This window comes from Brassica napus, chromosome A10 (assembly GCF_020379485.1).
Source record: "Brassica napus cultivar Da-Ae chromosome A10, Da-Ae, whole genome shotgun sequence".
In the NCBI taxonomy this organism is placed as follows: Eukaryota; Viridiplantae; Streptophyta; class Magnoliopsida; order Brassicales; family Brassicaceae; genus Brassica; species Brassica napus.
The window spans coordinates 16,915,567-16,940,971 of NC_063443.1; the positions used below are offsets into that span (position 1 = coordinate 16,915,567).

General features: G+C 36.4%; 3 protein-coding genes, 1 long non-coding RNA gene and 2 pseudogenes across 8 annotated transcripts; 4 read left to right on the forward strand and 2 right to left on the reverse strand.

Moving 5' to 3' along the window:
• Nucleotides 1-195: 195 nt before the first annotated feature.
• On the forward strand, nt 196-2,278 carry LOC106372450 (annotated as a pseudogene).
• Nucleotides 2,279-3,073: 795 nt separating this feature from the next.
• On the forward strand, nt 3,074-7,064 carry LOC106372454 (annotated as a pseudogene).
• Nucleotides 7,065-8,955: 1,891 nt separating this feature from the next.
• LOC125579064 (aspartyl protease family protein At5g10770-like) lies at nt 8,956-12,489 on the forward strand. 3 transcript variants are annotated; one of them, XM_048742417.1, is made up of 4 exons: nt 8,956-9,203; nt 10,735-10,850; nt 10,990-11,418; nt 11,510-12,489. In XM_048742417.1, the coding sequence occupies exons 1-4, from the start codon at nt 9,046-9,048 to the stop codon at nt 12,331-12,333; spliced, it is 1,527 nt and encodes a 508-aa protein (XP_048598374.1). In that variant the 5' UTR covers nt 8,956-9,045; the 3' UTR covers nt 12,334-12,489. The 3 variants fall into 3 exon arrangements, with proteins under 3 accessions (XP_048598374.1, XP_048598375.1, XP_048598376.1); XM_048742419.1 differs by having other exon boundaries at nt 8,970-9,122; XM_048742418.1 differs by having other exon boundaries at nt 8,967-10,850.
• Nucleotides 12,250-23,221, reverse strand: LOC125579066. The gene is made up of 2 exons (XR_007317023.1): nt 21,458-23,221; nt 12,250-12,466 (listed from the first exon to the last, which is right to left on the reverse strand). It is a non-coding gene; the product is annotated as an uncharacterized LOC125579066 (long non-coding RNA).
• On the reverse strand, nt 12,732-14,574 carry LOC125579065 (sulfated surface glycoprotein 185-like). The gene is made up of 2 exons (XM_048742421.1): nt 14,032-14,574; nt 12,732-13,770 (listed from the first exon to the last, which is right to left on the reverse strand). Exons 1-2 carry the CDS (start codon nt 14,572-14,574, stop codon nt 13,393-13,395), a joined length of 921 nt encoding a protein of 306 aa, XP_048598378.1. The 3' UTR covers nt 12,732-13,392.
• Nucleotides 14,752-21,479, forward strand: LOC106370667 (probable protein phosphatase 2C 69). 3 transcript variants are annotated; one of them, XM_048742414.1, is made up of 10 exons: nt 14,752-15,013; nt 15,129-15,578; nt 19,433-19,517; nt 19,684-19,811; nt 19,982-20,080; nt 20,173-20,331; nt 20,438-20,524; nt 20,642-20,733; nt 20,822-20,896; nt 20,970-21,479. In XM_048742414.1, the coding sequence occupies exons 1-10, from the start codon at nt 14,851-14,853 to the stop codon at nt 21,204-21,206; spliced, it is 1,575 nt and encodes a 524-aa protein (XP_048598371.1). In that variant the 5' UTR covers nt 14,752-14,850; the 3' UTR covers nt 21,207-21,479. The 3 variants fall into 3 exon arrangements, with proteins under 3 accessions (XP_048598371.1, XP_048598372.1, XP_048598373.1); XM_048742416.1 differs by lacking the exon at nt 14,752-15,013 and having other exon boundaries at nt 15,224-15,578; nt 19,429-19,517; nt 20,970-21,451; XM_048742415.1 differs by lacking the exons at nt 19,433-19,517; nt 19,684-19,811; nt 19,982-20,080; ... (3 more) ...; nt 20,822-20,896; nt 20,970-21,479 and adding an exon at nt 15,942-16,936.
• Nucleotides 23,222-25,405: the final 2,184 nt, after the last annotated feature.

Below are 25,405 nucleotides of genomic sequence, written 5' to 3' on the forward strand. Positions count from 1 at the left end.
TTTTAAGAGCCAGTATAAGAGCCCATGCAGTCTGCAGATATTGCTTTCGAGTTACAGTATATTCGGTTTTGGTCAGAGAAACGTCCTTCTAGATTTGTGAAGAAATCTTTTGTGACGCGTGCGTGCAAATTCAAATTGGTGGAAAATGATTACAACTCAGTCAAACCGACAAACGTCCGAATTACAATTTACAAATGTTGCTTTTGACTGTATATAAATTATTTCCTTTGTGTAACAGAGTTAAGTAACGAAGAGCATGGACCTACTTACAATAGCGTATTTGCAACTAATTGGCTGGATTCACTGCTCAATCAATTGCTTAGTTGGTGGAATATAACCCCTTTAATACGCGCGCTAGACTTTAAACACTTGAATGTAGACTTAACTTTTATAACACTATCTTATATTAATGGTCACTAAGATAGTGATATGTGGCTAGCCTTGAGTTCAACAAGATCCACTACAGAGTTTCTTGAACAAAGAAATTTGGTTATAAAATGACTAACCAGTTCCATGTATTAAGTAGAATGTAAAATGAAGAATTTGTTGAATATCAAAACTATAATCCTTTGTGTTTGGCTCAGTTTGGGATGTACGGATGCAGTTCAAAATAGAGAGAGTGGCGAGATTTCTTTTCACAGAATTCAAGTCAGCTCTATTATTCCATCACCATCATCATCATGTGTTCTTTCTCCAAGAGGTGATATATTATCTTTATATGATGACTGTTACTGACAAGAATAATAAACAGATGTTGACAAATTTAACGCTAATTGATCGATTTCAGCATCTAATACCAAGTCGTCGCTTCACGTGGTGCACAGCCACGGCCCATGCTCGAGTCTAAGCAGCGAGAAAGCCAGGACGAGTCCCGACCATGACGACATCCTCAGACTCGACCAGGCGCGGGTAAAATCCATCCACTCAAAGCTTTCAAAGAAGCAAACAGCCCAATATAGAGTCAGGCAAAGCCAGTCAACGGATCTACGGGCAAGAGACGGATTCACTATCGGTTCACCAAACTACATCGTGACGGTCGGAATCGGGACGCCAAAACACGATTTTGTCTCTGGTCTTCGACACAAGCAGCGATCTGACGTGGACTCAATGCCAGCCATGTGTTCGAACTTGCTATCCGCAACACGAGCCCATCTTTAACCCTTCTTCGTCTTCTTCTTACTCCAATGTCTCGTGCTCATCCCCGGTTTGCCATTCTCTTACTTCCCAAGGTTTAACTTTCAGCTTTTTTTTCAATTTGTTTTTTTTTTTTTGTAAAAGAAAAAACAAATTTGTAAAAACAATTTCACCACATTGATTATAGGTCACTATAGAAATTGCTCGGCTTCCAACTGCGTCTACGGTGGTGCCAGACACGGCGATAAAACGCTCACTTCTGGATTGCTCGCCAAGGAGAAATTTACTATAAACTCTGATGTATTCGACAGCGTTAACTTTGGATGCGGCGAGAACAACCAAGGAAGCTTCTTAGCTTTCTACGGTGCTGCCGGACTTCTCGGGCTTGGCCGCGGCGAATTCTCATTTCCGTCGCAGACGGCGATGACCTACAACAATATATTCTCCTACTGCCTCCCTTCTTCCCCAGAGTACACTGGCCACCTCACCTTTGGATCCGGTGGATTATCTAACTCCTTCAAGTACACTCCCATCTCCACAGCCACAGAGAGAGCATCTTTTTATGGCCTCGATATCGTAGGTATCTCCGTCGCGGGCAAGAAACTCGAGATACCTGTAACCGTGTTCTCTACTGCCGGTGCTATAATAGACTCCGGCACCGTGATTACTCGCCTCCCTCCCAAGGCCTACGCGGCACTGCGAACCGCGTTCAAGAAAAAAATGTCGAATTATAAGACTACGTTGGGATCACGGCTACTTGACACGTGCTACGATTTCACTGGCCAGGAGACTGTGGACATCCCTAAAGTATCCTTCTCCTTCAAAGGCGGCACCGTCGTGGAACTTCACTCGAAAGGGATTTTGTTCGCGTATGATGTGTCGCAGGTTTGTTTGGCTTTTGCAAAAAATTCTAACGTTGGTAACGTCGCCATTTTCGGGAACGTTCAGCAGAAGACGCTACAAGTGGTGTACGATGGAGCTGGCGGGCGGGTCGGGTTTGCTCCCAATGGTTGTATGTAGTGAAACATAATAAACTCAACAGCTTTTAAGTGTGAGTTAAGAAAGAAACCGATTGACCGCCTGACCTATGGTCGTACACTCAATTGGTTAAACGCCCTATCTATAAATCTCTCTCAACACGTAATTTAAAAAGCGTAACAAAGAATTCCTCCTAAACACTTGCATAGACATCCCGATTCCTGCACTCCGCAGTATACATATCTCTATCTCTCTTTGTATTTTTGTACGTATTCTTTTACAAATATTGTTTTTAAAGCGTTTGTTTAGCTAAGTGTAAAAGGCCAAATTGTTAACTTACATATTTTACTCGAATACAGACTGATGTTGGTGAACAAACTAATTGGTTTCGGTAATGACGTATTAAAAGCCCAAACTGTTAATTTACATATTAGAACATGATTAACAGGAGTTCTTGAAGTTTTTAACAGAATATATAAAACCGTCTTTTAACTATTAACTAAAAAAAGTAAAAACCGACTCTTAAATAAGGGGCGTTACAGACTTACAGTTGGTCTTGGTTCATTCATACAGAGCCGAGTTTTAACTTTTTTAGTTAAAAGTTAAAAGACGATTTTTTATATTCCGATAATAACTTTATTCGAAGAACTCCCATTAATCATGCTTTTACTTCAATACAAAATGATGTCGGTGAACAAACTAAATGTTTTTAACGTTTTAGGAGCCTGTATAAGAGCCCATGCAGATATTGCTTTGAGTTATATTCGGTTTTGGTGAGAGAGACGTTCTTCTAGATTTGTGAAGAAATCTTTTGTGACGCGTGCGTGCAAATTCAAATTCAAACTGGTGGAATATAATTTCAACTCAGTCAAACCGACAAACGTGACCGAATTACAAATGTTGGGTTTTACTAGATATAAATATTTCTTGTGTAACGAGTAAAGTAACGAAGATCATGGACTTTTACAATAGCATATTTGCAACTAGTTCGCTGGATTCACTGCTCAATCAATTGCTTAGTTGGTGGAATATTATAACCCCTTTAATACGGCTAGACTTAGAGACTTGGAATATAGACAAAACACACCGAATGAAACAAACATATAGTGAAAAATTAATTACAACCCTTTTTGTAAGCCACTTGGAATATTACAACCCCTTTAGTACACTGGACGTGGAAAGAGGGTCCCAACTTATGTGATATATTTATGCATATATTGTTTGTCTAGGGTTTCATAACACCAATAACAAGACACTTTCTTCAGCAAACATATTGGCTATAAAAGGCCCAGCCAAGTTCATGTAATTGAGTGACATTTCTTAATATTGCTGCTGTTAGGGAGAGGGTAATATTAGTAAGCATAATGAGGAATGTGTTGAATATCATACTAATCTTTTGGGTATATCTCAATTGGGTTTGTACCGAGGGAGCTCAAGAAAGAGAGAGTAGAAAAGTGGATTATCACACAGTTCAACTCAGCTCTCTTTCATCAACAGGTTATTATTATCTTTGTTAACCAGTTCAATCTTCATGTGCTTTCTGTTAATTTATGTTAATTTGGGTCGTATGTTGCTTTTATCGTGAATTTGCTCAGGATCAAATACCAAGGAGCCGCTGCACGTAGTGGACAAGCATGTCGTGCGCTCGCATTTTAGGAGAGGCAAAGTTACGAGACTCGACCTTGACAACATCCTCAGGCACGATCGAGCACGCTTAGACTACATCCACTCTAGACTGTCAAATAATTTCGCCGACCGACCTAGGGAAACCGAATCTAAAGATATACCGGTCAAGGACGTGAGTAAGAGCAAGAGCGAGCTAGGTTGGGGGAGCTACACCGAGACTATCAGAAATCGAAACACCTAAAAACGATCATGCAGCTACTTTCATGATGGACAAGCTACACGTTATATGTTTAAGAATCCCAATTATAGTGAGTTGCATTTGTTATAATATATGCATATCTTAAGTTGTTTGATTGCTTGCATGCAGTTGTTATTAGAAACACTGTTTGTTTTTTTTTTTCTCTTTTTCTTTAATTGGAAACATTGTTTAAAATAAAAATAAAAATAAAAATAGCGGTAACACGTTCTCTACTTCTCTCTTTGCTAGTTTGAAAACCGTACGAACAAACTCTCTATGTGAAGCCAGTTACAAAAAAAAAACTCTATGTCAGAAAAGAAAGAAATAAATTGTCGTATATACGTAACACGTTCATAATGCTAAACTATAGACGTGCCACGTTTTTAAGCGTTTGTTTTGCTAATATACTTTATGCGTTTCTCTTTAAAATGTTATTGTGGTTTTTTTTGTTTATATAATCTGATGTGTTATATTTTAATGAACAGTTACATGATTTTTCAGATTTAATTAACCTTACCATTTTCTCTGATCATTATAGGATTTTTAGCATTATACAATAAGTTAATTATAATATTGTTATATATTTATCAGTTATTGGTTGAGCCCCTGGTTTCTTGAAAACTGACAGGATATGGTGGACCTACAAGGCTACAACGTCCCTCATTAGTCGAAGACTAAATCCTTTTCTCGTGTATTCTTCTGAGACTCGTCACTCAAGTTATACTTGTGTAAGACATGATGTATATTAAAAGTAAAAATACAAGGAGCGATTCTACTAGATTTCCTTAATATATATAATTTTTTTTTGGTAAACAATTTCCTTAATGTTTTGAAGATGTATTCAATTAGAATTGTAGGCATTGCATTTCCCACGACTTTGCCTTAGCCGCTGATCCTGTTGTCTCTTTCATTGACAGTGCGTAGACATATTAGATTCTGATGACAGAAAGAGAAGCCAGAAGAAAGTAAAGTGCATGGTGTCAACATCAACGTCGCTGATCCGGGGGTTATTGATGGGGTCTCGTGCAAGCTATTGCATTGATATAATTAGGTTCAAAGCTTCTTCTAGGGGTCATGGGGTAAGAGGATGGAAGTCCTAAAACGTTTCTCTATTGGGTTTATTTTTGCTGGCTCAATTAGAGAGTTGAACTATTAACATTATAAATGCGCTAGACTTTTCTAACACTTATCTTATATTAATGGTCATAACCCTACATATTAATGGTATGTGATATGTGGCTAGCTTTGAGTTGACAACATCAACTACAGAGCTTTTTTGAGCAAAGAAATTTGGTTATAAAATGACTAACCAGTTTCATGTATTTAGTAGTGTAAAATGAAGAATTTATTGAATATCATAACTATAATCCTCTGTGTATGGCTCAGTTGGGCTCAAAAAGAGAGAGAGCGGAGAGGTTTCTTTTCATAGAATTCAAGCCAGCTCTCTTTTTCCTTCATCATCAGCACCTTGTGTTCTTTCTCCAAAAGGTGAGATTATCATAGCTAATATATGTTGATTGGTGCCGACAGAGGTTAATATTTTCAACGCTAAATAATTGATCTCAGCATCTAATACCAAGTCGTCGCTGCATGTGGTGCACAGACACGGCCCATGCTCGAGTCTGAGCAGCAAGCAAGCAAGGACGAGTCCCGACCATGACGAGATTCTCAGACTCGACCAGGAGCGCGTAAAATCCATACACTCAAAGCTTTCAAAGAAGCGAACAGGCCGAGCTAGAGTCAGTCAAAGCCTGTCAACGGATCTACAGGCTAGAGACGGATTAACGATCGGTTCAGCAAACGGTCGGAATCGGGACGCCGAAACACGATCTGTCTCTGGTCTTCGACACAGGCAGTGATCTGACGTGAACTCAATGCGAGCCATGTGTTCGAACTAGTTATCCACAAGAGAAGCCCATTTTTAACCCTTCTTCGTCGTCTTCTTCTTACTCCAACATCTCCTGCTCATCCCCGGTTTGTGATTATCTCACTTCCCAAGGTCACTATAGAAATTGCTCGGCTTCCAACTGCGTCTACGGTGTCAGATACGGCGATAAATCGCTCACCTCTGGATTTCTCGCCAAGGAGAAATTTACATTAAACTCTGATGTATTCGACAGTCTTAGCTTTGGCTGCGGAGAGTACAACCAAGGACTTTTCAGCGGTGCCGCTTGGCTTATCGGGCTTGGCAGAGACAGCGATGACGTACAATAACATATTCTCCTACTGCCTCCCTTCTTCCCCAGAGTACACTGGCCATCTCAGTATCTCACCTTCGGATCCGGAGGATTATATAACTCCGTCAAATACACTCTCATCTCGACAGCCACTTCCTTCTATGGCCTCGATGTCGTAGGTATCTCCGTCGACGACAAGTAACTCGAGATCCCTTTAACCGTGTTCTCTACAGCAGGTGCTATAGTCGAGTCCGATACCATGATCACTCGCCTCCCTCTCAAGGCCTACGAGGCGCTGCGAACCGCGTTCAAGGAAAAGATGTCGAGTTATAAGACTACGTCGGGGTCACGGATACTCGACACGTGCTACGATTTCACCGGTCAGGAGACTGTGAACATCCCTAAAGTCTCATTCTCCTTCAAAGGCGGCACCGTAGTGGAACTTTTGACTCGAAAGGGGTCTTTTTTTTTTTTTTTTTTGACTCGAAAGGGGTCTTGTACGTGCATGATATGTCCAAGGTTTGTTTGGCGTTTGCAAACAATACTAACGTTGGTAACGTAGCCATTTTCGGGAACGTTCAGTAGCAGACGCTACAAGTTGTGTACGATGGAGCTGGCGGGCGCGGGCAGGGTTTGCTCCCAATGGTTGTATGTAGTTTGATCATAATAAAATTTGGTAAGTTTGTATTTTTAAAGAGTTTTATCCTTCATCAATGTGTACGAGAATAAGTTTGTTTGGATGCAATAGTTTCTTTTCTTATCCCTTATACATTAAATGAGAAATATTGTAATAAATGCATTCACATTATAATAGACATGTGGCAGCTTCATAATAATTTGACAATAAATGTAAAGGTGTATTCATACTATATTCATAAATGTATTCATATTATATATTTTATTTCTTAATATAAAATTCACATACATAATTTCATTGAAACTCTAGATTTTCGGTTTGAATCAAAACAAATAACGAATCAAAAGCCTTATATATATCATGTCAAAAAAAATTATATATATATATATATATATATATATATATATTTTTTTTTTTTTTTTTTACTGATAGAGTTGGGCAAAATCTTCATAAATTTTGATTCTATTCGTTTTCCGTTTTGCTTTGAACAAAAAAATAATATGGATATCCGTTACTCTGAGAAGCAAATCAATAACTAAAATGTAATATCTTAAAAAGAAGCAAATCACAAATACAAATATTTTTACAAACGAATTTTTAATTCGATCCGTTATATGCATATATATATATACATATATGTACAGAATTATATATATGTTATATATATTATAGTTTATATAAGTTTTACAATATTTTTATGTATGAAATTTATTATATTAGGTATTTGAATTTAAGAAGTTAAATAATGTTTTATTTTTATATTAAAATATTATTATTAGATTTACATTTATTTTAAATTTTTTATTTTATTTACTGATCAAATCAGATATTCTTTAAAAAATTTAAATTTTTTGGATATCCGAGTCACCGAATATTCAGGTGGCTAAAGATCGAATCGACACGAATGCCTCCAAATACTCGGATATTTGATCTGTGCCCACCCATATTTACGGATACAATTTTATTTTTTTATATGAAAAATATCACTAATGTCTAGACCTATTTTATTTTTAATTAATGTTATTTTAAGAATTTTATCTTTCATGTGTTATTTTAAACAAAAATATTATTTAATATTAATTAACAGTATCTTTATATATTTATCAATTATTTTTATATATTTTTACATAGACATATATATACACTTTGATGTAAGCACCTTATAACTAAGTATTCACCAGTATTTAAATTTTCTTAAAGTTAAAATATTCTTAGTCTTAATATTTCTTTCATTACCGACCACCGACCAAGTTGCAGAAAAATGATTTGTCTTAAAAGAAAAAATTATTTTTCTTTAACTATTATTCGTTTACAATTGTTCTTGTGTGTTCTTCTGAGAACCAAGGTACATCCTTGTACAATACATGATTTATTAGTAGTTTAGTACATACATGAATACTAACAACAAAACTTACAGACTTGTTTAGACTGTAATATATATTTCATTTAAGACTTTTTTTTTTTCATTTAAGACTTGTTTTGGGGTTGGATTCATTTGGACGGGAGACTGTAGGCATTGCATTTCCCACAACTTTTGCTTTAGCCGCTGAACCTATTGTATTCTCTTTATTTGACACTGCGTTGGACATACTAGATTCTGAGATAGGAAGACAAGCCAGAAGAAAGTAAGGAATATCAAAGAGTTATTGATGGGTCTCATGCAAGCTATTGCAGTGATATTAAGTTCAAAGCTTCTCCTATGCGTCATGGGGTTAAAGCATGCAAGTCCTAATCAGTTCCGTGTCTAATCAGTTGAAGCGTTAGGCATCGCAGTGGAAGTTTCTCAATTAAAATTTCTTAACACATATATTCAATATTATAATGAAATTTTAATTCTTACAAATGCTTGAGAAAATCTCTCAAATTAACGCTTGAGAAATTTATGTGAAAGACGTACTTTCATAGAATCTTCATTTCTAATATTAATATATGTGACAAAAGACTTTTTGAAAAGTATTTGATGGCTTTAACTTAATAAACACGTTAGACTTATGACTTATCTAACACTCTTACATGAGTGGGGTCCTAAACTGATTTCATGAATATCTCAATACCCTACTTTTTATGTAAGTATGTGATATGTGGCTAGCCTTGAGTTTAACAACATCCACTACAGAGTTTCTTGAGCAAATAAATTTGGTTATAAAAGGACCAACCAATTACATGCAGTTAATAGAGTGACAATTTATAAGTATCAGTACTGTGAGGGAGAGTGAAAATGAAGAACTTGTTGAATATTGTAACTATAATCCTTTATGCGTGGCTCAGTTGGGGTCGTACTGATGGAGCTCAAAAGAGAGAAAGTGGAGAGGTTTCTTTTCACAGAATTCAAGTCAGCTCTCTTTTTCCTTCACCGTCATCATCGTGTGTTCTTATTTTCCAAAAAAATCATCATGTGTTCTTTCTCCGAGAGGTGAGACATTATTTTAGCTAATATTATTACAGTTCAGTCCTAATCAGTTCCGTGTCTATTTAGTTGAAGTGTTAGGCATCGCAGTGGAAGTTTCTCAATTAAAATTTCTTAACACATATATTCAATATTATTAAGAAATAGTCTTTCAAATGCTTGAGAAAATCTCTCAAAATCTTGAGATATTTATGTAAAAGACGTATGAATTTCTCAAGTTTTTGATAGAATCTTCTATTATAATATTAACATATGTGATAAAAGACTTTTTTTGAAAAGTATTTGATGTAGATGGCTTTAACTTAATAAACACGTTAGACTTATCTAACACTCTTACATTAGTGGATAAACTGATTTCATGAATATCTCAATACCCTACTTTTTATGTAAGTATGTGATATGTGGCTAGCCTTGAGTTTAACAACATTTACTACAGAGTTTCTTGAGCAAATAAATTTGGTTATAAAAGGACCAACCAATTACATGCAGTTAATAGAGTGACAATTTATAAGTATTACTGTGAGGGAGAGTGAAAAATGAAGAATTTGTTGAATATTGTAACTATAATCCTTTATGTAAAGCTCAGTTTGGGTCGTACTGATGGAGCTCAAAAGAGAGAAAGTGGTGAGGTTTCTTTTCACCGAATTCAAGCCAGCTCTCTTTTTCCTTCACCATCATCATCACGTGTTCTTAATTAAAAAAAAAAATCAATCATGTATTCTTTTTCCGAGAGGTGAGATATTATCTCAGACCATAATTAACGGTAAAACCCAAATGAGTTTTTTATTATTATTTTTTTTTGTCCGATTAAAAATAAAAATAAAAACGAACCAATTGCGGGTCAGCACATATTAATGGAACCTGCGAACAATGCAAGAAAAATCAGCGAATAATGATCCTTGTTCTAGCTATTTTGCAACCGGTTTTTGCTTTTTTGTGTCCCCCTTAAGAAACCCACAAAACACTCCCTCTCTCCCCCGATAATCCTGCTCATAACTAATATTATTACAGTTCAGCCCTGATCAGTTCCGCTTCTATTCAGTTGAAGTGTTAGGCAACGCAGTGGAAGTTTCTCAATTAAAACTTCTTAATTAACATATATATTCAATATTATAAAGAAATAGTCTTTCAAATGCTTGAGAAAATCTCTCAAAATCTTGAGAAATTTATGTGAAAGACGTATGAATTTCTCAAGTTTTTGATAGAATCTTCTATTATAATATAAATATATGTGATAAAAGACTCTAATGTCAATGGCTTGAACTTAGTAAACACGTCGACTTAACTAACACTCTTACATTAGTGGGCATAAACTGATTTCATGAATATCTCAATACCCTACTTTTGTAAGTACGTGATATGTGGTTAGACTTGAGTCTAACAACATCCACTAGAGCAAAGAAATTTGGTTATATAAGGACCAACCAATTACATGCAATTAATAGAGCGACAGTTTATAAGTATTACTGTGAGAAAAAGTGTAAAATATGAAGAGTTCGTTGAATATTGTAACTATAATTCTTTGTGTATGGCTCAGCTGGGGTCGTACTGATGGAGCTCAAAAGAGAGAAAGTGGAGAGGTTTCTTTTCACAGAATTCAAGCCAGCTCTCTTTTTCCTTCACCATCATCATCATGTGTTCTTTCTCCGAGAGGTGAGATATTATCTTAGCTAGTATTACAGTTCAGTCTCTAACGATTCATTCTATTATATATGATGATAGATGCCGATTAAAATTAACAGAGGTTGGTAATAGTTTTGGATATTTTCTAACGCTAATCTATTGATTTCAGCATCTAATACCAAGTCGTCGCTGCACGTGGTGCACAGACACGGCCCATGCTCGAGTCTAAGCAGCAAGAAAGCCGACCATGACGAGATCCTCCGACTCGACCAGGCGCGCGTAAAATCCATCCACTCTAAACTTTCAAAGAAGCTAACAGCCCGAGACAGAGTCAGTCAAAGCCAGTCAACGGACCTACCTGCTAGAGATGGGATCACATTCGGTTATGGAAACTACGTCGTGACGGTCGGAATCGGGACGCCGAAACACGACCTGTCTCTGTTCTTCGACACAGGCAGCGATATAACGTGGACGCAATGCCAGCCATGTGCTGGAAAGTGCTATTCCCAAAAGGAGCCCATCTTTAACCCTTCTTCGTCTTCTTCCTACTCCAACGTCTCCTGCTCATCTCCCGTTTGCGATTCTCTCACTTCCCAAGGTTCGATTTTCAGTTTTTTATTTTATTTTTATTTTTAAAATTTAAACTCAGTTAAAAAAAAAATAATAATAATAATCGCCCCATTGATTAGGTCTGGTTAAACAATGCTCGGCTTCCAACTGCATCTACCTTGCCGGATACGGCGATAAATCCTTCACCCAAGGATTTATGGCCAAGGAGAAATTTACTTTAAACTCCGATGTCTTCGACAGTCTTAACTTCGGCTGCGGTCAGAACAACCAAGGACTTTTCACCGGTATAGCCGGTCTCCTCGGTCTTGGCCGCGGCTCATTCTCATTTCCTTCGCAGACGGCAAAGACCTACAACAATATATTCTCCTACTGCCTCCCGTCTTCCCCACAGTACACTGGCCATCTCACCTTCGGATCAGCTGGACTATCTAACTCCCTCCTCAAATACACTCCGGTCTCCACAGTCAAAGACAGCTCATCCTTATACGGCCTAGACATCGTAGGTATCTCCGTCGACGACAAGGAGCTCAAGATCCCTCTAACCGTTTTCTCCACTCCCGGCGCTATCATCGACTCAGGCACCGTGATCACTCGCCTCCCTCCCAAGGCCTACGCGGCGCTGCGAACCGCGTTTAAGGAAAAAATGTCGAATTACACGGCCGCGGCGGGATTGCCACCGCTGGACACGTGCTACGACTTCACCGGCGTGGAGAGCATAGACGTCCCAAAAGTCTCCTTCTCCTTCAAAGGCGGTACCGTCGTGGAGCTTGAACCGATAGGGGTTTTGTTCGTGGCCGATAGGTCGCAGGTTTGTTTGGCGTTCATAGCGAATGACAAGGATGATGACGTGGCTATTCTAGGGAACGTTCAACAGAAGACGCTACAAGTTGTGTACGACGGTCCGGGCGGTCGGGTTGGGTTTGCTCCCAATGGTTGTAATTGATTTAAATGAGTAAGTTTGTATTTTAAAAGGAGCTTTATCCTTAAACGTGTGTGAAGTACACGAGATATACGTTTTGCCTGGATGCAAGTATGCAACACATCTCTTTCTATTGTATAAGTTTATAACTCATTATCTTAATACAGATCATATTAAGTATCCACAGCTCAAAGTACATAGTTTTTTTTTGGTATATGCTTATGGGACATTCATATATCATTCCTTTATCCCGGCTTGAATTTAGATTTTGAGTCAGGTCAAACATCACACTCTTTATTTCTTCCGACGAAAGTGGACTATTCCATAAATTCTGGTTCATCAGGAAGAAACATTTCCAACAAAAATTACAAAGGAGAACCGGCCAATTTCAATTAAATTCCATTAAATAAGTAACGTCTCAATGAAAAACATAGTATTTAATTAACAAAGGGGGAATGTTGATTTGACTGAGATTAATGAAAACTGTTTCAGATTCTTTCAAAAGAGATCATAAAATTAGAAAAGTATCGAATAATAATACATACACTGGTTTAATCGATTTGTCTCTGCTCAATTAGTAATCTCAATCCTCGTTCTCGTTGTGGTTCCGAACTCAGTGTTCTGTACGGTTGCGATGGTGGTTGCACGGTTTAGATTGTAGGGATTGCATTTCCCATGACTTTGGCCTTAACCGCTGATCCTGTTGTCTCTTTCTTTGACCCTGCGTTGGACATATTAGATTCTGCTGAGAGAAAGAGAAGCCAGAGAAGAAAGTAAGGAACATAGTGTCAACGTCAAGGGCGCCGCTGATACTAGGGTTATTGCTGGGTCTCGTGCAAGCTTTTTGCAGTGATATTATGTTCAAAGCTTCTTCTAAGGGTCATAGGGGTAAAGCAAGCAAGACCTAAACAGTTTTGTGTCTAGCATGTTTCTTTTTTTTTTATGGTTCAACAAGAGTGTTGAGATATTAGCTTTATAAACACGGTAGACTTTTCTAACACTATCTTAAATTAGTGGTCATAGCTGATTTCATAAAAATCATCTTTTTTTTTTTTTTGTTCAAACCAAGCTTTCATTAGAAATTTAAAAGAGTTTTTCTCCACAAGGAGAGTACATCAAAGCCACTAAGGACTGAACAAACCATACATAGATTAAGCAAAAGATAGATTGACGATAGACAACATCACAAGAGACCATAAAAAATCGAAAGATCTCATAATCTTCTTGAATAATTGCATACCGTGTAACCTCAAAGGTCACAAACACTGCAACAAAGGCAGAGAAGAGCATCAGCCAGGAGGAAGATCCTTGCAATACTAGCGACGCTTGGCCATCCAATTCACTCCACATAGAAGGAAATATTGGGAAAAGAAACTGCTCCACAAAGGAATCCATTGGGTAATGAAATTCCTCCATAACCCGATTCACCGGGATAAGCGTACCAACGAGTTTTCCTTCAATCTGCCACCAAGAAAGATAACACGAAATCACAGCACCAAGAGCTGGACTGAATACACTAAGGAGACTGCATACTGCAGTAGAAGATCGCACTAAGGCGACCTGAGAGCCATCAACAGGCATAGAGGTAGAACCAAATGAAACAAAGTTCATTGGAACATTGTAAACTAAGTCCATAACCGACAAATCTGGTGCTACATACACAACAAACCTCTCAGACCATTCTACAAGAGAACAAACTGAGCTTGAGGAGAGGAGACAAACCAGAATGAACGGGAGAGTAAGCGAACCAACACAAGTGAGAGAAGAACAGTGACGTCTCCAAACAACAAGTCGGCTAAAAATCGCACTGCATACTGCAGGATATAAACACTTAGAACCAAATATTGTGCCATCAACGAACACAAGAGAGACAACACCATCACTAGCCAGATTTGGAATGTTGAAAGATGCTTGAGAAAGGGTGAATGGTGTGTCAAAGAGCCGATGAATGACGAGACTTAAGGAAGCGTCGGGAGGGTCCGGTGGTTCCGGCGGGGAGATAGATTCAAACGGCACAGTAGCAGACGACCACGGCGGCGGGGGATCTGGAGGAAGACGGAGTCGCAACAGAGGAGGCGGTAGATGGAGTGGCGATGGAGAAGACGCAGTCACCACCGGAGCCATGGGAGAAGAGAGCTGCTTTTTAAAGTTGGAGACTGAAGAACTGGGCTGAAGCTGAAGAGATCCATGGAAGCGGCCACACGGAGGTGGGTCGGGAGGAGGCCTGAAGCGCGACGGGGCAGGAGCAGTCCTCATCAGGAGCATGACGGAAGAGAAGATCTGCTTCAGGAGGAGGAAGGCTGAACGGCGGAGTTGAAGCGGATGAGATCCATCAAAGCGGCGAGCATAGGGACCTGGGCCTGAGAGGTTTTACCTCATAAAAATCATCTTTATACCCTACTTATATGTCAGTATGTGATATGTGGCTAGCCTTTAGTCTAAGAACATCCAGTTCGGAATCTAATGAGCAAAGGGATATGGTTATAAAATGACCCACCAAATTATGTAATTAATACGTATTGCTGTGAGTGAGAGTGGAAAATGAAGAATTGGTTGAATATCATAACCATAATCTGTGTATGGCTCAGTTTTGGTTGTACTGATGGAGCTCAAAGAGAAAAGAGCGGAGAGGCTTCTTTCCACAGAATTCATGCTAGCTCTTTCCTTCCCTCATCATCATCATCATGTGTTCTTTCTCCAAGAGGTGACATTATCTTAGCTAATACAGTTCCAGTCTGATTCATTTAACTATATATGATGAATTGCGCCAGTTCAAAGAGATACATGTTAATAGTTTTAACTCTGATTTATCGATTCAGCATCTAATACCAAGTCGTCGCTTCAAGTGGTGCACAGACACGGTCCATGTTCGAGTCTAAGCAGCGAGAAAGCCAGGACGAGTCCCAACCATGACGACATCCTCAGACTCGACCAGATCCACGTAAAATCCATCCACTCAAAGCTTTCAAAAAAACTAACACCCCAATATAGAGTCAGTCAAAGCCAGTCAACGGATCTAGAGGCTAGAGACGGAAGCACACTCGGTTCAGGAAACTACATCGTGACGGTCGGAATCGGGACGCCGAAACACGATCTATCTCTGGTCTTCGACACAGGCAGCGATCTGACGTGGACTCAATGCGAGCCATGTGGTAAAAATGGAACGTCTTGTTATCCACAAGAGGAGCCCATCTTTAACCCTTCTTCGTCTACTTCCTACTCCAACGTCTCGTGCTCATCCCCTGTTTGCGATTCTCTCACTTCCCAAGGTTTGATTTTCAGGTTTTTTTTTAAGAAAAAGAGAAATATTCGCATAATTGTTTTTTTTCACAAAATAGTTAAAAAAATATTTATACCGTTGCAACTAATTAATCTAAGCTTAGAATTTAGATTTTAGAAGAAAATTTTAGGCTTGAAGATTTAATATATTGAATTCAGAATTTAAAGTTGAAAACTAAAATAATTATGTTCAAATATTAAATTTTATTTATATATTATTCATTTTTTTGGTTAAACTAATTTATTTTAATCATTTTTGTTTCTTGTGTAATATTTTGGTTTTATGATGTTTTAAATCGTTTTTGCTCTTTATAAAATTCAAATTTTAAAAAATTTCACCACATTGATTATAGGTTACTATAGAAACTGCTCGGCTTCCAACTGCATCTACGGTGTAGGATACGGCGATAGCTCGTTCACCGTAGGGTTTCTCGCCAAGGAGAATTTTACTTTAAACTCCGATGTCTTCGACAACATTAACTTTGGATGCGGCGAGAACAACCAAGGACTTTTCAACGGTATCGCCGGACTTCTCGGGCTTGGCCGGGGCACATTCTCATTTCCGTCGCAGACGTCGATGACGTACAATAACATATTCTCCTACTGCCTCCCTTCTTCCGCAGACTACACTGGTCATCTCACCTTCGGATCATCTGGTGGATTATCTAACTCCGTCAAGTACACTCCCATCTCCTTAGCCAGAGACAGTGCTTCCTTTTATGGTCTCGACATCGTAGGTATCACCGTCGCCGGCAAGGAACTGGAGATTCCTTTAACCGTGTTTTCTACTCCCGGTGCTATAATCGACTCAGGCACCGTGATTACTCGCCTCCCTCCCAAGGCCTACGCGGCACTACGTACCGCGTTTAAGGAGAATATGTCGAATTATACATCTACGATGGGACGATCGATATTTGACACGTGTTACAATTTTACTGGCTTGGAGACTGTGGAGATTCCTAAAGTCTCGTTCTCCTTCAAAGGCGGCACCGATGTGGAAGTTGACTCGAAAGGGATTTTGTACGTGTTAAATGTGTCGCAGGTTTGTTTGGCGTTTGCGGGGAACGGTAACGATGATGACGTTGCCATTTTCGGGAACGTTCAGCAGAAGACGATACAGGTTGTGTACGACGGTGCGGGTGGACGGGTCGGGTTTGCTCCGGATGGTTGTATGTAAGTTTGATGAGAAACAAAATAAAATTGGTAAGTTTGTATTTTTAAAGAGCTTTGTGGTTGGTTAATCAAGTGTGCAAGTTTGGTAAGCTTTAAGTTTGCTAGGATGCAACCTTTTCTTTTCAATTGTATTTACTCATTAAAGATCATATTAAGTATCCCAAAGTGTGAAGTATGTATTCATAGTCATATCAGAAACTAACGTCTCAGATGAAAAAAATAATATTTACAAAATTGACAAAAGATTAGGCATAGGGCCCAAGTAGCCCTGCAGTTTTTGTCCGAACCGAACCAAAATTTTTGGTTTTTGGTTTGGTAAGATTTTGAAAGATAATTCGATTTTTGGTTGGGTTTGTTTTTTTTTCAAAAAAAAATCAAAATAACCAAAAAGCCAAACCAAAGATAACCGATTTAACCGAAATAACCAAGTTTAACTGAAAATATCTAATTTTTTTTAAAAGAAAATTATACTGAATTAACCGAAAATCAGAAAAATCGGCAACCAAGCCGAAATTTAATTCGGTTAATTTGAAATTTGTTTTCAAAATTTTGGTTAACCGAAAACCGACGGTTCGGTTACGAACAAATCACATAGCTAGGCCCAAGGGTACTAGTAGACTTATTCTTCTTACCCTACTTTAGCTGAGAAACTATGGGCTCAATGGCCCAACTTTTAAAACATTCCAAACTTTAATAGGGTTAAATCAGTCTAATCAAAGAGAAATACAAACAAGGCCGATGATGTCAATGACTCAATGTCATTGTAATGTCAACGAACCACATGTGTGCGGTAATGATATAGCTATCAAGGGACCCACGGGAAAAGTGCCAATTTCGACTCCAACTATTTCAGTCGTGCCAAATACGACCCGAACAATTGATCAGTGCCAAATACGACTTTAACTCAATTATAATTCAAAAAAACTACCCGAACTTTTTAAAATGTGCCTAAATCTACAATGACTCTAACAGAAGTTAGTCAACCGTTAACAAGATAAAACGACGTCGTTTTGATATACGAGGAAAAGTGCCAATTTCGACCCCAACACTCTCAGTCGTGCCAAATAAGACCCGAACAAATGGTCAGTGCTAAAAACGACCTCAACTCAATTATAATTTAAAAAAAATTACCCAATTTTTTTTAAAACGTGTCTAAATCTACATTAACTCTAAGAAAAGTTAATCAACCTTTAACAAAGATAAGACGACGTTGTTTTGATATATGTATTTTTTTAAAAAATATGTTCATTTCGGGACTCAAATCTGTGCTGGGATATCCTTTTAAAGGAGCACACTAACAACTAGACTAAAATAATTTTTTGAAATATTATTACAAATTGAAATTCTCCATTATATAAACTACTATTCTTCTTCATCTTATCCAATTTAAAACTTTGGTGATTGCTTTATATATTTTAGTTATTGTTTAATTTGTCTAATATTTTGTACAACATATCTTAGTGAAAGAAAGGTAAAAGGCCTCTTAACATTTTTGAACAAAATATCAAAATATATAATATCAACTTTGAAAACTAAAAACAATCCCACTTAATTTTAAAAATTAAAAATAATTTATATAAAAAAATTGTATAAATAAATTCAAAGTTTTAAGCATATTTAAGATCGTATAATAATAAATATTTTATTATTTATATTTTAGTAAGATATAATTTTATTAAAGATATGATAAATAAGAAAAACATGTTAATGTATTTATATAAATCAGAAAAAAATTGTCACCAAAATTTTAAATTGGATAAGATGAAGAATAATAGTAGTTTATATAATTTCAGATTTGTAATAGTATTTTAAAAAGTTACTTTTATCTAGTTGTTAGTGTGCCCATTTAAAAGGGTATCACAACATGGTTTGAGTTCCGGAATGAACATATTTTTTTTAAAAAATAGATATATATATATATATATATATATATATATATATATATATGTATATATAAACGACGTCTTCTTATCTTGTTAACGGTTGACTAACTTCTGTTAGAATCAATGTAGATTTATGCACCTTTTAAGAAATTCAGGTAGTTTTTCTTAAATTATACTTAAGTTGAGGCCAGTTTTGGCACTGCCCATTTGTTCGGGTCCTATTTGGCACGACTGAGAATGTTGGGGTCGAAATTGGCACTTTTTCTCGTATATCAAAACGACGTCGTTTTATCTTGTTAACGGTTGACTAACTTCTGTTAGAGTCAATGTAGATTTAAGCACGTTTTAAGAAGTTTAGGTAGTTTTTTCGAATTATAATTGAGTTGAGGTCGTATTTGGCACTGATCAATTGTTCGGGTCGTATTTGGCACGATTGAAATAGTTGAGGTCGAAATTGGTATTTTTCCCAGGGACCCACATGATTCTATTTCTAGCCATCACTTTGCCCAATGAGAGCACGTGTCAGATTCTGTACAAGCGCCATTGGTTTATCTTTTTTTGACTTCCCTGTTTGGTTCTTTGATTCTTTCTTTCAACCTTTCTATAATTAGCGCATAAAATGAAACACAAAACCATCGTTTCCGGCCGGAATATGCTCCCTACTCTCAAAACATCGATCACATGTTTCCTCTTTCCCCTTTCTGGTTTAGCTTTCTATGTTCTCTACCGAGCAGATTTGTCTGTTGATTTCGAAAGAAGTAAAGCGTTTTGAAATTTCTTGAAGAAAGAAACAATGGGATATCTTGACGAGGCCTTGTCGTATTCCAACCCTTCTCAGTCTGTTGAAACTCCATCGAGCGGTGGAGGTCTCAGGTCTATATTCATCTCAACTCTCCATTTAATTATCTGAACCAAAAACTATATATTGAATAATTTATTATTTGCTGTTATTGTGGTTTCATTTTGTAACGTGAAAGATTCGTTTTGCTATCAAGAATCTTCAAACGCTTTGAGCTTTAACACATGATTCAAATTTCAGCCAGAATGGAAAATTCAGCTATGGATATGCAAGCTCGGCTGGGAAGAGATCATCTATGGAAGACTTCTTTGAGACGAGGATCGACGGTGTTGATGGAGAAATCGTTGGTCTTTTTGGAGTTTTTGATGGTAACTTTTAAGAAATTACTCTAAAAAAAAACTACAATCATCGGTTTTGGACTAGCTTACGAATCTTGATGCTTCACTTATGCCGTGACCTTAAAGATTGGTGTTGGTAGCTTGTAATTTGACATTAGACATCAGAGAATTAATAATGGTCTTATATACTGTTTTGTCAGGCCATGGTGGAGCCAGAGCAGCTGAGTATGTGAAGCGTCATCTTTTCAGTAATCTCATCACTCATCCAAAGTTTATCTCTGACACCAAATCAGCTATAAGTACTCTCACAAGAACCTCAACAAAATTGTTTTTAACACAAAATGTCTTTATTCCATGCTGCTCTCTAATTTGCATCAACTTTTTTATCCAGCTGATGCCTATAACCATACAGACTCTGAGCTTCTCAAGTCAGAAGATAGCCACAATAGAGATGCTGGTTCGACTGCTTCCACAGCTATTCTTCTTGGTGATCGTTTACTTGTTGCAAATGTTGGTGATTCACGAGCTGTTATCAGCAGAGCCGGAACTGGTAACTTGCTATACAGTAGATCATATCAAATATTATGGTGTCAGTCTCCTGTCACATGTCTTTCTCATAAATTATCTTAATATGAGTGATGCTGTGTTGTGTCCAGCCATTGCTGTGTCAAGGGACCACAAACCTGACCAAAGTGATGAGCGTGAAAGGATTGAGAATGCTGGTGGATTTGTTATGTGGGCAGGCAAGTAAATTATCAAGAACTATAGGATTATAAAACTCTGCTTCATGCTTTTTCTCAGCACACAGTCCTAATTGATGTCTGTGTGTGTGTGTGTGTTGCATTCACCAATTGAAATAGGAACTTGGAGGGTTGGAGGAGTTCTTGCAGTCTCTCGTGCATTTGGTGATCGTCTTCTAAAGCAATATGTTGTTGCTGATCCAGAGATCCGGGTACTTTCATCACTTTAATAAGAATTACGTTGCATATACTCTTCTTGGCGCCTTTTTTTGGTTTATTCAGATTGTTGTTGAAATATAGGAGGAAAAGATTGATGATTCTCTTGAGTTTCTGATCCTAGCAAGTGACGGCCTATGGGATGTTTTCTCTAATGAGGTCTGTGAAGTTATAATTGCTTCTTTAGCGTCTTTGTTTTTAGTTGTTATAATCTTTGATCAATATTTTTCAGGAAGCAGTTGCAATGGTTAAGGAAGTTGAAGATCCAGAGGACTCCGCGAAGAAACTTGTGGCTGAAGCAATAAAGAGAGGGAGTAAAGACAACATCACATGTGTCATCGTTCGTTTCCTGGATACAGCTTCTTCAAGCCACGTCAGCTCCTCGTCATCCAATAAAATGCCGCCACTTGGAGACCTCAAGATCTCATCCAATGAAACTAAGCAAGTCCAGATCGACGCAGAGAACTAGTAGGACGGTGAATAAACCATAGCGTAGCGAATCTAAAACTAGTCCCTGCAAGCAGCTTAACCGACGAGGTGGGTGGCCGTTAATGGTTTAGGGAATAAACCAGAGAAGTCAGTGAACCGATAACCACCGATCCCTGCAAGTAGCTCAACCATGCAGTGACCATTAAAGGTTTGGTATGAACTATTTGAGTTTATGATTATGTGTGTGTTTATACGAGTACAATATATATACATTTTCTAAATAAATTTAACTATTATCTTAAAAAAAAAAAAATCTAAGTTATTATTATCAAACAGCTCATATATTACATTCACACAGGTTAAAATTAAAAAAAAAAAAGTTTCAAAAGATAAGACATTATCCTAAAACAATCCGCGAAATATTCCAAGTTTCTTGCCACCAATCTTCTTCTTGTGATCATCACCGTGATCTCTCTGGTGCTTCTTCCTCCTCTCCAAACTCTCAACCAAGTCTTTCAGCGATCCGTCGACATCTATTTTATGATTCTTGGCCATGAGCTTCTCTGCTACATCAGCTGGAGCGATCTTTGTTTCCTTCAGCAAAGACTTAATTTCACCAAACAGAGGATGAGAATCAACGTCCAAGTAGTTCTTAGCAAGAACCTTGAACGCCTCGAAGCCACAATAAGACAGCTCAATATGCATATCCATCCTTCCTCTCCTGATCAAAGCCGGGTCTAGTTTCTCGATATGATTCGTCGTGAAAATGATTATCCTCTCTTGTCCACAAGCCGACCATATCCCATCTATGAAGTTCAAAAGCCCCGAGAGTGTGACTCTGCTTTGGTTTTGATCTTCTTTGCCTTGTCCTCCATCTTTCTTGGCGCTCAAGTCACCGTCTCTCTTCCTTCTCTTGCCCGTTAGGTCAACAGAACAATCAATGTCTTCTATCACAATAATCGACCTGCTCGATGTTGCGGTGAGAAGTTTCCTCAACTCAGAGTTGTTCACAATATTATAGTTTATTCAAAACAAATTTCGAAATATTGTTTAATTATATATTTTATAATTCTAAAAGAATTTAAAATTTTAATCATAAAATCATTAATTTTTTATATATCTATAAAGTTTTTCAAATACTGTATAGTTTTAATTTTTGATAATTATACAAGTTTTATATCAATTTTGTTTTCTTCATTTTGTGCAAGTTGATTTAATATATTTAATCAAAAGAAATAGATGAAAAAATCTGTCTCAGATACGAAAAACCTACATATCCAAAAGCATTCAAATGACTTCAAAACATAAAAAAAAACTTCAAAAATGAAGTAAGAGTTTAAAACAACCAAAAAAGTTTTCAAAAGTTAATAGCTTTAAACAACAATAGGTTACCAAATAAGAAATATGATTTATAGATCTACCTTCAAAGAAGTGGAAGATGAGAACCATGTAATAAAAAACCTACAAAAACAAAATAATTAGTGAGAAGACATGAAATAACTATAAATTGATATAAAGTTTGGTGTTTTTAAGTTCAAAAATATTAGAAAGAGGTTGGAGAGTTTTAGAATGAGAAACATTACATTTTGTTTTAGCTATTTGAGAAGAAGAGAGATAATGTGTAAATTTTCTTTACAAAAGGAGACATAAATTCCAATGAAGTCATTTTTTTTTTCAATTTAGAAACTAAAATATTTTTAAGGGAGTTAGAAGACTTTCAAGAAAATCTCCTAACTGATAAAATATTAATCACGATAATACTTCATGGAAGTCGTCTAGACCCTAAATTTAAACCCCAAAATTCTGCAAGTCTTCCAGAAGACTTGCAGGAAGTCTTCCAGAAGATTTACAGAACCTCAAAAGAATTACAAAATCTCAGAAGAGTTTACGGGGTTATATTCGTAAAAATGAAATTTGTTTTTTTTTTGTTTGGTCATAAGTGGTTGTTTGTAATTTCATTAGCATTTTGAGTTAATTTTGCATTTGATTCAAGTTTGAGATACTTTTGAGGTTAAAATCAAGTTTTGAGTCATATTTGGAAAATTCTCATAAATATTTTAGTTATTTTAATTTTTATATCTATCAAATATTCATTAATATGAAAATATCTAAAATAACAAAATATGTTCAAAATACTGAAAATATATATTTTTCTCCATCTAAATATTTAAATTGAAATATTTTATGTAATTTTAAGTATTTAGACTTACATTATTTAAATTTTATGTGTTATATTATTTTTATTTTTGGATTTTGACGATTAAGTATATTTAGATTTTTGTTAAAATTTACACAATTAAAATAGGTACATGAACCCAAACCTGAACTAAACCTGCAATAATTCAAACCAAATCCAAACCGTATTCAAACCGAACTTTGTAAATATTTAGATCATATTCAAATTTGTAACTATAAAAAACTGAAATTTGAATAGATTAACAAAATTCGAATAGATATCTGATTCTTGAAAAAGTATCAACAAATCTCTTATTACAAGTAAAGTAAATAATTTAATGAATTATTTTATTCTGTGCATAACGCGGATTACTATCTAGTTTATAAGAAAAATGGTGAAGAGATTCTAAACATAAAGCGTGCAAAAAAAACTTATATGAGTATTATGATAAAGATTTCTTAACACATTTGTGCATGGTCAATACTGAATAGTATAGATTGTTTCTATTATTATATCAATATCTCATGTGGTCAATTAGTATATATTTTCTTTCCTATTATTATTGTATCGATATTATATGTGTCAATAGTATATATTCTCTTTCCTATTATCATTGTTTTTATTAATTGTATCATACTCCATTTTTCATATAAATTGGACGATACAGCCAATCATTTACTTTCATAAAAAACTATCTTAAGAAAACCAAGTCTTCTCTTGTTGCATAATTCCCTTCCCCACATCATGTCTATGAAGAGTGTATTTTTTCTCCTATCGGTTATATGCTTTGCAAATTCTGTGAATGCTCAATTACCTTCGTTTTGGCCTAACGTGACCCAATGCCTATCAACATTGAAAAATATTTCGGGATGTTTTGAAGGGATCACTCAGTCTATATTGACTGGTAAAATTGGTACGATAACTCCTTATTGTTGTAGACTTTTTTTGGGAGCTGTACCCGACTGTTTAGAACTACTTCCTGTCAATCCTTTTCCTCCTATGTTAATGCAGAAATGCTCCCATAATATTTAAGATTATATTTTAAAATAGTTATGTAAAATTACATTTTCTACATAAAGGTTAAATCCAATAATATTCAAGAACAAAAGGAAGATCTGATAATTCTAATGTTCCTTTCTTATATTTTAGTCTATGTAGCTTTCATATAATAATGCTTATTATTATTTGATTAAGAGGATATCCTTTTAATATCAAAAATGTATATCAATGAAGTTTAAGAATATGATTAATATAATTTCAAAGACATGTCACTGAGGTTGGTTAATGAAAGAATCATTTCTCTTTTTTTTTACCAACTTCAGTTTTCTAATAACATGACAAAACAAAAATGACAACGATTAAAAAATAGAGAAACTAGATAGATAGGATTTTTTTTTAACGCTGGTTTATTATGATATTACAATTATAATATAAGAAAGATTACATAGACGATTCAATAACTGACAATACCACCTGCCTACTTACGCATAATTGCATCACCTGAGCCGCGTATGGAAATCCACGTCTGACCAGATTTACTTGCACAATGTTAAAGATCATTTGTAAGTATTTCTTTCATAGTCTACATAATTGTTTAATAAATTGCTTTCTCCAGAATTTGAAACCTGAATTTTATGTAATCTGTAAAAAATTGTATAGTCAGGGATTAGATCTTCAGACTTGGATATAGAAACTTTTAAACTTTAACCAGCGGGCTACGGTGTTTCTATGATAAATAGGTCTAAGACAAGTATTTTTGTCACACTCTTTGTGTAATTGCGATATAGCTGGCGGAGATTTCCACACCTTAGAAGACAAACTTCAAAATCGCTCATCACACCTATTTGGTCCATAAGTTTCCGATAGCAAGTCTAATTTTTCATTTATAATACCGCAAACACATCCATTATACTTACCAAATTATACAAAATTTACTTGACTGATATGAATATATATCTCGCAAGCACAAAGAGCCAGCAACATACATTTCAAAGAAACATAAACTTCGTAGTTTGTGGGAGTAAAGGCATCTATGTTGTAATAAAAAACCTAACCACAATCAG